This window comes from Lepidochelys olivacea (genome assembly GCF_965140295.1).
Source record: "Lepidochelys olivacea isolate rLepOli2 genome assembly, chromosome: 10".
Lineage (NCBI taxonomy): Eukaryota > Metazoa > Chordata > Testudines > Cheloniidae > Lepidochelys > Lepidochelys olivacea.
The window spans coordinates 11,868,655-11,883,317 of record NC_140420.1 but is presented as its reverse complement, the minus strand read 5'-3'; the positions used below and the strand labels follow the sequence as shown (position 1 = coordinate 11,883,317).

At 47.5% G+C, this 14,663-nt stretch overlaps 1 protein-coding gene across 1 annotated transcript in view; it reads left to right on the top strand.

Moving 5' to 3' along the window:
• The first annotated feature begins 395 nt into the window (after positions 1-395).
• The window catches only part of EIF3B (eukaryotic translation initiation factor 3 subunit B), a 33,842-nt gene continuing 19,574 nt past the window's right edge, over positions 396-14,663 (top strand). Inside the window, exons 1-3 of the mRNA XM_084641103.1 lie at positions 396-1,055; positions 12,799-12,991; positions 14,443-14,562. Coding sequence (XP_084497229.1) covers positions 590-1,055; positions 12,799-12,991; positions 14,443-14,562 — 779 coding nt within the window. The 5' untranslated portion in view covers positions 396-589. The remainder of the gene's footprint in view (positions 1,056-12,798; positions 12,992-14,442; positions 14,563-14,663) is intronic.

The window sequence follows — 14,663 nt, the reverse complement described above, 5'->3', positions numbered from 1 at the left end:
GTGGCGACCTTTGTTGGACCGTACCATCCTAAATGTGACCCCTTTTTACTGGGGGTTTAAATAGTCTCCTAAAATGTTTGCTGTGTCTTCTCCTAGTACCGCCCATGATCATGTGCTACCCTCCCTTCGATTGGCGTTGGTAGCGTCCACGCGTTGGCTATGTCCATTATACAACATTTGTAGGGGTACCAGGGATATATTATCCTATTATTATACCGTTTTATCATTTTACCCCCTTATCTTAAATACATTACAATAGCAGATACCCTGGGTGCATTTTATTTTTAATCTATACAGGGAGGTGTATTCGGTATCTCTCCCTTTTCCACCTTCCAAGATGGTTCAGTCAGGCCTCACCTAGTGCTGCTGACGAGGGCTGCCATGTTGGACTAAACCAAACTGGTGTATGAAGAAGGGAGAATTGGTTTTGAGGGGAGGTAGGGATTGAAGTCGCCATCGGCGCTGTAGGGAGCGGGATGGAGAAGAAGGCCAGGTGATTATAGAGCGCGTGGCGAGAGGAAGGTACTGGGTGAAAAATTACACCCCACCCTCCCCCCACACACTAGGAGTTGGTGTGTTCTGCTTCGCCATGCCCGCCGGGTCTCGCGCACATGGCCTAGCCGTCGGAGACTCCCCTCCCCGCTGCCTTTCCCCGGAGAGCCTGAGTGAGCGCGGCGGGCCCAGCAGCGACCCCCTCCCCATGCAGGAGACGGAGGAGAGCCAGGCGCCCGCGGCGGCCGGAGCCGAGGGGTCCGGGGACGAGCCCGAGCAGCCGGACGGGCCCCCCCAGCGGGAGGAAGCGTCTTCGCCCGCGCCGCCATCGCCCGGCTCCCAGGAGGAGCAGCCGGCGCCGCCATCGCCCGCGTCGCAGGAGACGCCGCCCGCCGCTGAGGAGGCCGGCGCCCGCCCGGAGGAGCCGCCCGGCCCGCAGACCCCCGAGGAGAAGGCGGAGGCCGCGGCCGAGGAGCGGGAGGAAGCCGAGCCCGCGGAGGAGCCCGAGGACGACGTCTCCTTCAGCGACCCCGAGGACTTCGTGGACGACATCAGCGAGGAAGGTGCGGGGGCCGGGGCTGTGTGGCTGGGCCGCCGGGGGCCGAGGCCTGGTCAGGCCGGGCCTCCAGGCGCGGGGCGGGGGGGCCTCCAGAGGCGGCCGGAGCGGCGCAAACCTGGACAGGCGGGAAGGGGCGAGCTGCGGGGCCCACGGGTCTGTGGAGCCGTCAGAGACCGGGGCCTTGGGTGCCCGCCTGGGCATCACGGTGGGTGGGGGCGTAGCGTCCGCCGACTAGGCCGTGCTGCGCTGGGCTCCGGATTCCCGTCCGCCCTGTCCCCGGCGCCGCGTGAGGGAGGCGGGCGGCCTGACGGGCATCTCTAGGCCCGGCTCGCTGAGAAGAGCCGGGCTGGGACCCCGCTGAAGCGGCTCCATAGGGTCCTGCATCCTGGTCCCCCTGGTGACTAGCTGGTGGGCTCGTGGCCTCAAGACCCCCCAGGCTCCCGCCCCCCTTGCCAGGCGGTGCCACCCCGCGGCGCTGCCGCTGGTCCGCTTGCACCGTGGGGAGGGAGAGCCGCTCGAGCTGCGGCTCTCGCAAGCCCCTGTGATCTGCTGCGCGCTGTGTAGCGTTCCTTGGCATTTGCACCAGGGGTCCCAGAGCAGGCGTCTCTTCCATCCCGCACATGCCAGCCACGCTGTTCGTATGTGGTGTTTCTATTACAGCAGCTGCTTCAGAATCCTTTTCAGAATAGGGTCCTCACTCTGTTATGCAAACAAATGCACAGTGGGGATAGAGTCTCTGCCATGAAGGGCTCATAATGTTAGCAGATGGCGTCTGTGCACGTGAGAGCAGTAGAGAGTCTCTTCTATATTAGTACTGCTGTATTCCAAGTACACTTAACTTAAACGGTAAGTTTGTTAAAAGCAGTGTTTTTATTATAATATAAAACCTATTAAACCAAACCTCTTAAGTACCTTTCATATTAATGTACCATAAAGTACTTGGTAAACTTAATGGCTTTTCATTCTTAAACCCACTAACATTTGAAAGCATTTGCATATTTGCCAGCCCAGGACAATGATGTAATTCACTTGATTGTTCCCAGATCTCATCCTTTAGTTATTTTGGATTATCTAGCATATGGATTTTCAAACCAGCCCATGAAACACCTCTCCTCAAGGTCTACGGAGTGAAAAGTTTTGAGAATGGTAGGGAGGGGTCATTCCATCAGTGAGTGGATAGGATTGCTCTTATGTGATCTTCAGAATGCAATAGCTGAAGAGCATTTTATTTACTACTAGTGAATCCAAGATGTGTAGCTACATGGAAAATATAGTTGAATGCTATCGTGTGTAATTATCTAGAGATGCATATAATTTGTTGTGTTGTGGTTGTGGGGTGGGGTGGTGAAACTACTCCAAAACCATTTCTTTACTATAGTGAGACCTTGATAAACCAGCTAAACTTGCACACAATGGAATCTTATAAGCAATGTTGTGCTGTACCTGTATTTACTGTATTGAAACAGACAGTAATTATAGGCTCTCGTAATGTCTAAGTGCGGTGTCAGAACTGAAAAGATCCTCTGATTTTAAAATCTGATTTGCATATAAATTAAGTAAGAATCAGTTATTTCTACTAGTAAACAATGCATATACAGTGTGTATATTGCGGGGCAGTGAGATGTTACTTTACTACATTAGAACAGTTAAACTCTAAAACTGTACAAAAATTGCTTTAGGCTAAGAAACTTATTTGTATGTTTTTTTCTAAACTTTTGCAGTGGTTAAAGCAGACATGGTAAAAACTGCTTGGTCAGGTTTTTTCCCCCATCTTGGGAGAGGCCCTTTAGGTATCTCTACACTGCTGTTAGATACCCTTGGCTGGTCCTTGCCTGCTGACTTGGGCTAAGGAGCTTTTTAATTGGGATATAGACATTCCTGCTGGAGCCTGGGCTCTAGGATCCTGTGAGGTGGTTGAACAGCTCCTTAGCCCAAGCCATGTGAGCCTGAGTAAACTGCTGTGAGTTTTTTAAATTGTGGAGTATATAGGTACCCTGTGCTGAGTTTGGAATGACTGTGTTAATTTTTATCTTCATTCCATTCCAGAACCAGGTAGGCTCTCCCTTTCCACTTCATTGTTAAGGGCTAAACTCTTTCTGGTGTTTAGGGAATGTCATATAAGTAACCTGGTTACAAGATTTTAATCTAATTCTTGCTGGTTCACCAGCTAGCCTGACTTTTCCATCTTTGCTCACTGCTGCTTCAACTGTTCTCTCTTTCTCTTGAGAATCTGTTTTTGAAGGAAAAAGGAAGTAATATGTCCATCTCAGTCATTGCACTAAGAATAATCTTGTGCTTGTGGAAAGCCATTGGAAAGATTAGCTTTTTTTTTCTGTAATATCTTTAGTTCCTGCCCTCTCCACTCTGATCCACTGACCCTTCACTGATTGTGACTGTGCTGGTGAGTTAAGTTAATTTCTTTTACTTTGCAGTGGACCAAATCCTCTGCTATGTCAAGTATCATGCTTGCCCTAGTTTAAATCAGTTGGTAATGGTCCCCAAGGGACCATCTGCCTCTTGAAGATACCAGGAGCACAACACCCCTCCGTTCCAGACATGATTGTCTGCACTATAGGGTAGAGTATACATGCTGGCTATACTAACTCTGTGCACTCTGAGCTATTGCTAGCCTGGAGCAGCATGAGGGGAGCAGGCCAAGGAACCTGGTCTGGTAGGTCTTTCATTCAGTACAACCCTAATTCAATCCAGATAAAGCTGTGTTTGTGTATATAGTACAGCAGGGAGAATCTACAGAAAACAAGTTTAAATATGCATTACTCAGTCTGTCTAGATGTCTGGAAACTTGATTATGCAAAAGACTTTAAGACATTCAGAAATCTTAACTGTGACATTTCCTTATACCATCAGTGGTTCTGTCTGATCATAAACATGTCTTGCATTTCTTCTCAGTGGAGTTTCTCTTCTTTGGCCTTTGGTTTGTCACTACTTGTTGGAAATGCTTCCATTTCTATCTGTTATATATGAAAATCTTTTTAATTCTTGCTATGGCAAGGAAAAATACTTTAAATAACATATTGGTGTTTGATTAAAATTTATCCTCTCTGGTTAGCTGTCATGTCCCTGCAGAGATTTCAAAATTCCTTCTTTCACTCTGGGGCCTAAAGTGTCTATTGCATTTACAAACTAAACTACCAACACCTAAATCCCAGAGAAGAGTGATTACACTTCTATGTCTTTCATGTATTTTGCTGTCTTGGCTACTAGGAGAATGGTGTTGCAAACTCTGGATGTGCATCTTGAGAGCCCTGTATGCACTACAAAATTAATTTCTTTCTGACACCTGTCATCTACATCAGTTTGTCCTGAACCAGTGGCAAAGAGGTAATGAAAATCGGTTCACCTAGTTTACAACACCACTGCAGAAAATGTGATTTGCGAGTCAGTGCATGGTGGTCACTCAATAGCAGTTAAATCAGTTTTGGCACCTGTTGCTGATCGCCATTGTCAGCGTTACAGCAGTCACTTTCTTAATGTAGATACTACCTTAAAAGCAAGTAGTATTCAAACTGGTGATGATGGTGTTTAGGAGCCCTAGTCGTGGACCAAGACCCCACTGTACTATGCATTGCAGAAGCACAACAAAAAGATGGTCACTGCCCCAGACCCCTATGTGAGGAGAAATTAACTGCTAAACATGCTTCTGTGTCAGCTGTGGGCTATCAGTAGAATAAGACCACATAAATAACTTACTGGGACAAGATGGAGCAAAATTTAAAGATCCTAAGGGCCTACCATGTAGTGACTTGAAAAGAGACTTGTGACTTACTGTTTCTCTTCCTCTTCTTATTAGCATTGTGAACACTGATATGTTCCCTTACATCAGGGGTGGGCAAACTATGGCCCGCAAGCCAGATCCGGCCTGTCGGGGCTTCGGATCTGGCCTGTGGGATTGCCACCCCCGTGGCGCCGCTGGCCCCGCACCGCTCCTAGAAGCGGGCCAGCACCACGTCGCTGTGGCCCTTGGAAGAGAGGCGAAGGGCTCCATGCTCTGCTCTTGTCTGCAGGCATCCCCCGCTCCCATTGGCCGGGAACAAGGAACTGCAGCCAATGGGAGCTTTGAGGGAGGTACCCACAGGTGAGGGCAGTGTCGTCCGTTTCCCTTCTCCCCTCCCCCCCCCCATATGGTGCTGGCTGCTTCCTGGAGTGGCTTGGGGGCAGGGAGGCTGCCGTAGCCCAGCAGCACTGGGCCGGAGCCTGCACCCCAAACCCCCCCCCCACCGCATCCCTCCTACACCCCAACACCCTGCCGAGTCCCCTGCCACACCCCTCCCTGCACCCCAACCTCCTGCCCTGAGCCCCCTCATACACCCTGTACTCCTCCTGCACCCCAGCTCCTTGCCCTGAGCCCCTTCCTGCACACACACACCCTCTCATACCCTGCATGCCCTCCTGCACTCCTGCCCCAGCCCTATATTCATGGCCCTGCATGCAACTTCCCCACCCAGATGTGGCCCTCGGGCCAAAAAGTTTGCCCACCCCATCCTACATGCTGCCCCAGAAATTCATTCAGTCATAGGATTAAGATCTGGGAAATTTGCTATACAGTGCCGAGTGTGATGCCATCACCCGTGGTCACTCTAACTGACACAGTGCACAGCCTACTAAAGACTGTTGTCTCTGGGGTGGCACTACAGGCAATGCCAGGTAGGGTCAGCGTGTGCAGCCCTTCTCGTGTCATTCGAAACTGGAGAGCGCACAGTGTGCTGGGATGCTTTTGTTCATCCCAATGACATGGCTGAAAAGCATGTAATGCCACTTTTGGATATAATGAGTGACTGAAGAAAGGCCAGGGCTTTGTGAGATTGTGACATTTTGCAGAAAGTCAAACCACTTTTTACTCAGAATTTACTTAGCCTGTATAGAATGGCTCTAGCGGCTCTAAGTCTGCCTGTAGCAGGGTCCAGGTTTCTGACACGTATAGCAATATGGGTAGTACTCACATTTGAGAGATCCTGAAATTTGTTAAATGTATGGTCTGTCATTTTTAAATAGGTACTATCAACTTGCTTGGAGTTGGTTTCAACAATTATTTAGAAATAGTTTTAATGTAGTTCACCTATGCTGTGATTCCTTCTGGCAGATTTTACGGTCATGTTTTATGGTTTTACTGTCATATTTGTATTTTGAATGTGTTGGCATTTTAAAAACAGAGAAAAGAAACAAACAGGAGAAACTGACTGTTCAGCAGAAACAGTGACCTAGACTATGCATACTGCTGTCAAGTGTGCAAAGACAACAAAATGGAAGGGGGGAGGTGCGGTTGCTTTCTAACCTTTCCTCACTTATCCTACTTGTTACTTGTATAGTAGATGGTTTGTTTTTTTTAAAAAAGGTTTTTTTTTTTTAAAGGTTACCTATTTTAATGTTGTCTAATCTTCCCAGGTTCCACTGGAGGACCTCTGCAGAGTCTCAGGGTGGTTTTGTGACCTCTGTCTAATACCTGAATTGAAGGGGACATATGCGTCCAACCTTTTAACAAATGCATTCTTTATCCAAAATTAGTTTTGTTTTGTTTTTTAATTCAGCTGGAAATGAATTGCATTAATCTCTTATCTTCCACTGGTAGCTATAATTGGGGCAACCCTGCGTTAACAAGGAATCAACTACATAATTTTTGTTCTGTTGGCTCTTATGATGTCCTCGTTTTTCTGGCTTTCAAATAGCCTAGTTTTTCATTTAAGACACTACCTGGATTTTTGATTGAGGGGAGAGGGAGAGACTGAAAAAACTGTGGGAAGGAAAAGGTATAAATTTGGTTGGTAAAGGTAATAGTTTTGATGTAGCATACTTAAACTTCTTTAAGGGATTGATGTGTTCAAAAAAGAACTAGATAAATTCATGGAGGATAGCTCCATCAATGGCTGTTAGTCAGGGTGGGCAGGGCTGAAAAACTATGCTCTGAAGTGTCCCTAGCCTCTCTTTGCCAGAAGCTGGGAATGGGTAACTGGATGGATCACTTGATCATTACAGGATACTGGGCTGGATGGACCATTGGTCTGACCCAGTATGGTTGTTTTTGATACCAAGTGACATTTTGATTTTATTTATCAATGACATGGAAGAAAACATAAAATCATCACTGATGAAGTGTGCAGAAGACACCCAAGTTGGGGAGTGGTAAATAGTGAAGAGGACAGTGCTCTGAATCTGGTGACATCTGGATCGCTTGATAGACCGGGTGAAAGCAAACAATATGCATTTTAATACAGCTAAATGTAAATGGTGTACAGCTAGGATCAAAGAATATAGGCCATACTTACAGGATGGGGGACTCTGTCCTGGGAAGAAATGACTCTGAAAAGGATTTGAGGTCCATGGGGCATAATCAACTGAACATGAGCTCCCAATGTGACACTTAGGCCAGAGGGAATTCTATGCCAACAAAATAAAATTTCTGTGCACAATATTTTAAAATTCTACAGATTTTGTCAATACATAAATGTGGAGTCTCCAGCATGGCAGTGGGGGAGCACAGGCCACTGGCTGCATGGAAGTGGGAGATGACCCTGCTGCACCTGACCCTAACGCAGCACCAGGGCCGAGCCTACCCCTCTACTCTAGGTGCACCACGTGTGGGCAGGCAGGCTCAGCCCACCGGGATCCAGGTGTGGGGTGAGGGCAGTTCAGTATGGGATCTGGACACCAGCTCATTGGGGGGGGGGGTTCAGGTGGTTGGGACTCATCGGGGGTGGGGGTCGATGTGTGGGAGGAGGGGGCTTGACGGGGGGGGGGGGTTCAGGTGCTGGTAGGGTGGGGATTCAGATATAGCTGCTTGGGACTCAGTGGGGTGGGAGTCCAGATGCAGGGGGTTCATCGGGGTGGTCCAGGTACAGGGGGTGTGGGTGTTCGATGGGCCTGCTTAACAGGGGATCCTCAGCAGCTGCTGCCAAGAGGACGCTGCGTGCTGGGCTCCCACTTTCCCCATCCCCTTCTCTTCCATGTCCCATCCTCCTTCCCCCATTTTCCCCGCCCCCCACCCTTGTCCTGCCCCACTGCAGGCACTCACTTTTGTACAGAAAACAGGATGGCTCCCAGCACACAGAAGGGGAGCATGGACCCAGGAGGTGGCATCCAGCTGCAGAGTTAGCAGAGCTGTGCCACACACTCCTTCAGCGAGGCAGCTCTGCGCTCACAGAAATGGCCGGAGCAGTGGCCCATGACCCCGCATGATATCTTTCTTCTCTCTCCCCCTTGCCATGCCTTGCCTCTATTTGGGGGGCAATTTCCCCCCCCAAAAACTATGCACCCGGGCATCCCTAGACTTGCCCCCAACCCCGTATGGCTTTCCTTTCACTTCCCCACAGAACGTGATGGGGAAGCAAGAAATTCTGCGGAGGGACGTGAATTCTGCACATGTGCAGTAGTGCAGAATTCCTCCAGGACTGCACTGTGGTCAAAAAGAGTTAATGTGATCCTGGAATGGCTAAACAGGAGTGTCTAGTAGGACTAAAGGGGTTATTTTATCTCTGTATTTGGCACTGGTGTGACTGCTTCAGGAATACTGTCTGGTTCAGGTGCCCACAGTTCAAGAAGGGTGTTGATAAATTGGTGAGCATTCTGAGAAAAGCCACAAAAATGATTAATGAATGAGGAAATATGCCTTTTAGTGATAAATTAAATAGATTCAAAGAACTCAATCTAACAAAGGGAAGGTTAGGGGGTTACTTGGTTGGTCTATAAGTAGCTGCATGTGGAACAAATATTTAATAATGGGCTCTTCAGTCTGACAGAGAAAGAAAGATATAATATAATCCAGTGGTGTAAATTGAAGCTAGACAAATTCAGATTGAAAACAATGTATACATTTTTGACAGGGAGGGTACTTTACCATTGGAACAATTTACCAATCACTGGCGAATTTTGAATCCAGATTGAATGTTTTTCGAAAAGATATGCTCTAGGAATTATTTTGGGGGTAGTTCTGTGTCCTGTATTATACATATTATACTATATCATATTATACATACATATCATATTATACTAGATGATCACAATGATCCCTTCTGGCCTTGGAATCTGAGTTTATAGACCGCTTGCATCATAAAGAAGCAAAAAAACAAAGCAAAAACCACTTTGCATTTATCTATCCTTCATTTATAATAATACTGTGGTGCTAACACATTTTGCCAAAATCTGTATAGTAACTGTCAATCCTGTGTAATCTTGGTAATGTTTTATGCATAAAACCGAACAGTTTGGAACAAACTATAGCAGGCTTAACAGACAACGTAATTGTATATTCACTAAATTAAAAATAACACAAGGTCTAATTTTCTGTTTTCTGGTTGGTTGAAATTGAGTAAGCATTTATCAATGCCAGATATTTCCCAACACTGTCCTCTTTTCTTTCCCAGTTTCAGCCTCTGGGTGGGTAAATCAAAAATTCTGATCACGTCAGTTACTAGACAGCTGGCAAAAACTGGTGGTTAAAGCTTTAAGCACTTCCAACACCTTGTCATGTTTTCTGGTATTTAGGTGTTTTCATAATGCTTATTAAATCTTCCTGATTTCTGAATGCTGTCTACACAGTCTGACTCTCCAGACTGCATCTTTAAATTGCAGTTCAGAAGTGAAATAACACCTATCTCTCTTCTGTATTAGCTATATTTTTTAGTAGTGTTTTTGCAATGATTCATCTTTTTTGGAAATTACAGGCATAAATTGATTGAATTCAGATAATTATTTGAGTATCTGAAGGAACCAGGATTGTCAGAATTATTTCTGCTCTGTTGTTGTCTCCAGATCTTTTTTCTGCCCCTATTTAGCCTTTTTGTCAGTAGACTTTGTTCCACTCAGTCAGATAGCATAACTAGAAGCCTTGGTAAAACTGAAGGAGATATTTTTTCAGTCTTATAGTATAACAAGGTAATGGGATGCACTGGTTATAAATCTTGGGCTTTGCTACATAAAGCAGATATAAAGTGGCACTTAGTCCTTGTTTCTATGTCATTTTGATTAATGGATATGATGTCAGTGCATGTCTTAGTACTGGGGGATTTGTTTGGGGGGATTAGTTTGGAGTCTGTCAATTTCTCATCTTGGGCGGTGGAGGGGGGGTGGAGGGGGCTGTTACTAGACACTACCCAGAAATCTGACCTGTATTCTATGAAATGGAAAAACTACATGAATGCAGTGGTGTTGTTGAGGTTCTGTGACTTATGTGCATGTGAAAGTTATGGTTCCCAGAGCAATTGTACCTTGGATACATTGCACATACATAATGTTTATGCCTTAATATATGTGTGTCAAAATGGAGGATTAGAATAGAAGTTCAGTTACAGCTTGAACTACCACTGTCTTCCTAGTGAGAACTAAATTTGTTGTGTCCATGCCATGATTCTGTAGGAACTATACTTCTGAATTTCCTGAGTTCTGTATATGTAAAACCTCAACCATAATATTAGAGTAAGACTATTTTGGTTTTAACTTCCTTTTCCAAATAGAAACTTGAAACACAGGCTCACTGTACCATCCTACCAGCTAAACTTTTTCTCAGGCAATGTAAAGGGTGTTGTAGGAGATGGGCTAGGAGGGTTTGCAGGATGACCTGTCAGAATGTCAAGAGGGTTGAGAAGATACGTTCAGTTGCCTCGTGCTTAAAATGGCTTAACAAATTTTCCCCACTTCCATATAGGGTGACCAGGTGTCAGGTTTTCGACTGGAACACCCAGTTGAAAAGGGACCCTGGCAGCTCTGGTCAGCACCACTGACCGGGGCATTAAAAGTCCAGTCGGCGGTGTTGTGGGGCTAAGGCAGGCTAGTCCCTACCTGTCCTGGCACTGGGCTGCGCCCCAGAAGCAACCGCTCCTAGGCGGTGGAGGGGCCACGGGGATCCGCAGTCTGGCCAGTGGAAGCTGGGGTGTGGAGTGCCTCCTCCCCCCGCCTAGGCGCTGGACCTGCTGGTCACTTCTGCGGTACAGTGCAGATGGCGCCAGGGCAGGCAAGCAGCCTGCCTTAGTCCCAGTACGCCGCTGACCAGGAGCTGCCTGAGGTAAGCCCATGTCCCAACCCCATGCCCCAGCCCTGCCCCCCCCAAACCCAGAGCTCCCTTCTGCATCCCAAACCCCTCATCCCTGGCCCCACCCCAGAGCCCTCACCCCCTTCTTCACCCCAAACCCCTGCCTCAACCCGCAGCTCCGTCCTGCACTCCGAATCCCTCAGCCCCATTCCCCAGCCTGGAGCCCCCTTCTGCACCCCAAGCCCCTCATCCCCAGCTCCAGTCCAGAGCCTGAGCCCAGAGCCCAACCTCCTCCAGAACTCCAAATCCCTCGGCCCCAGCCTGGAACCTCCTCAGGCACCCCAAACCCCTCATGCCCAGCCCCACTTCAGAGCCCTTACCCCCTCCAGCACCCCACCCTGTTGCCCCAACCCAGTGAAACTTAGTGAGAGTGGGGGAGAGCAAGCACTGAGGGAGGGGAAATGTAGTGAGTGTGGGTGGGGCCTCAGGAAGGGCAGGGCTAATGTGTTCGGTTTTGTGCGATTAGAAAGTTGGCAACCTTACTTCCATAGGCAACTTGTACCTGTCAATAATGGGGGGATAATTTAATGGTTGGGGTGGTCACGTGACCACCCCGCATGTCACCTCTGTTGCCCACCCGTCTGCCCTTTACATGCTCCTCTCCTCGCTGTCCTCTCCTTGCTTTGCCCTTTTGCCCCCTACCAGCCCCTGGCAGGAATGTTTGGCACACCTGCAGCCTGCCTGGCAGGTTTCTTTGTCCCCCACTGCCTCTGACTGGGCCAGTGCCCAGGGAGCTGCCCAAGAGGAGTCGAACCCTGCATGTACCAAAGCCGCCTGGAGCACCAGCACAGGGGAGCCTCTTTACCCCTCAGATAAGTGCTGAAGTAGGGAGGGTAAGCAATTTCCAGCCCAACCTGCAGTGGGGGGGGGAGGGATGAGCTCTGCAAAGACATGGGCCAATTCTTCCCTTTCCACACCCTCTCCTCCCTCTCCCCCCCCCCCCCCCGAAGCAGTTCCCATCCCTTCCTGTCACCACAGTGCTGAAAGGCTGCTGCTGGCCACGTTCTGTTGTGAACCCTCCTTGGCAGAAATCTGGGGAGAGGGAGGGATATGGACATACGATCTCTTGCCTCCAATGCATCATCTTCAAAGTTCTAATTAAAGGCTTAGAATGATCATGACTTCCCAACTATAATTACAGTGATGCTACAACATACAGGGCTTCCAATGGAGAATCGTGCTAAGGCTTTTTTGATGTGGGAGGAAAGGTGATGTCAAAATTCTTTCTTGATGTCCGCATTTAGTTCAGTGTGGGTTTGTAGGTAACTGTTGTAGTGCTCTGATTCATAAGCAATTTGGGGGACTTTTAGGACAAGATTTAACTCCTCTAGTTGTAGGCTGCTGAGGTTTCAAATGTCTTTAAATATAAAGTGTTGAGATCTTTCCTAGAGAAACAGACAATGGAAGGTGGTCTGTCATGTCAAGCTAGCATCTGTGATCTTCAGAAAATTGTGCCCTATATTAAGCATGTCCTAGTAGATTACACCTCTGTTAAAATGGTGTGGGAGGGAAGGGGGAACATTTTGGCCTCGTTTTAGTAAACTCAGTCAAGCTCAGTGTTCCATACAGCTTTCAGTTACTCCTGAACTCTTTAAAGGTGTTTGAGAAGGTTGTAGGTAAAATAGCTATTGAATTCTCATCTCTTTCCTCCCTTCCCCATTTACTCCAGAGATTGGTGCTGAGTTTTTCTCCCTCTTTCTTTTTGCAGAATTACTTGGTGATGTGCTAAAAGACCAGCCACAGGAGGCAGATGGAATCGATTCAGTAATTCTAGTGGATAATGTTCCCCAAGTTGGACCAGACCGTCTTGAGAAACTGAAGAATGTTATTCACAAAATCTTTTCCAAGTTTGGGAAAATTACCAATGAATTTTACCCAGAAGCAGATGGGAAGACAAAGGGGTGAGTAATGAGAACTCCTGCTGGAAATGGGATTCAAACATTGCTGAGGTTAATCCTTTGAATGCTAATAGAATTTTAGCCCACAAATGTCTGACCCTGACATAACAGAATAGGATGACGTCCATAGAGGCACTTTGGCATGCTATCTCAGTGATATAGACACAAGATCCTCAGGCAACTGAAGGGCTTAACTGTTTCCTAGACTATAGCCGTACAGGAGAATAAATGTAGCCATGTTGAACAAATGGGTAACAAACATCTTGGTCTTGGGGGGAAGGTATTTACAGATTTTGGGTGGTGGCATTTTCTCCTGATTATCACTGTCCCAGTTTTCAGCTGAATGAGATTGTTAAGGTGGTTGGAGAGTAGCATATTTCTCCTTGGGGTTTGGAGACCCAATATGGCAGATCCGAGAATGTAGAGAGCAAGTAATCGGTTGTCAAATTATTCAGTATATGCTTCCTGGAGTTGTAGCACTGGAATAATTCCTGTGGGCTGGAGGGCCTTCAGCTCAGTCAGGATAAACTTTACAAAACAAATCCAGGTACCTTGAAAATCATTTTCTGTGGGACATTATTAGGTCCTAGGTCCAATGTACCGTGAATTCTGGCTTCTGCTAAGTTACAGACTGGACTCCACTTGGAGAGGAAGAGTTTGGTTTAAGTGGAGAGCAAAATTCCCTGTAAACTGCGTGGCTGCACAGCAGGCTGTCAAGGGCCATGCAGCCACAGGGGCCTGGACTGGAGAGGAGAGAGACGTAGGAGGTGTGCATGGCCAGGGAGAGGCACCTCTCCCCTGGCCCTGTGGCAGCCTGCACCCCAAACTCCTCATTCCCGGTCCCACCCTGGAGCCCGCACCCCCAGCTGGAGCCTGCACCCCAACCCTCTGCCCTAGCCCTGAGCCCCCTCCCGCACTCTGAACCCCTCGGCACTATCTCCACCACACATCACCTCTGTATTGGTGCACATGACAAAATTAATTCCGCACATGGATATAAAAAAGTAGAGGGAACATTGGTGGAGTAGTAGTTGTGTTTTGAGGGCCCAGAACTTACGAATGAAAAGCTTTATGTAGCACGCTGATTTTGCTTGCTTCTCAAACATGTCCTGCCTTTCTGTTGGGAAGAGCTGCTTACCCATCCACCTGATGGTAGCACTTATTGCAATTCTGCTGTGTGTGAATTTGCCTTCATAATCTGTTCCACCCAGTTTCAAGAAGGCAGGGAAAAATGTGTTCCAAGTCATGTATGTATGATTAAGAAAAATACTTACATGAGCAAAGTGGAGATTAATTGCCTTCTCCTCTATGGATTCAGTGGTAGAAATTGCAACTTCTTCAGTCTTGCCTTCTGGATTGAGTACCAGCTTTTCAGTTAGTTCACCCACTGTATGGCTAATGCTGACTACAGGCAGGTTGCTACTGAGTAATCACATTTATCTCATTTAACTAAGGTATATTTTCCTGGAGTACATGTCCCCAGCACATGCACTGGATGCTGTGAAAAATGCAGATGGATACAAGTTGGACAAGCAGCACACTTTCAGAGTCAACCTTTTCACGGATTTTGACAAGTGAGTGTAGCCATCATGTTCTCTTTTTTTTTATTCCTAAAGGCCATGTTGTAGCCTACTTCTGATCAAAGGCATCTGCAATATGTTTAACTGATCAAATC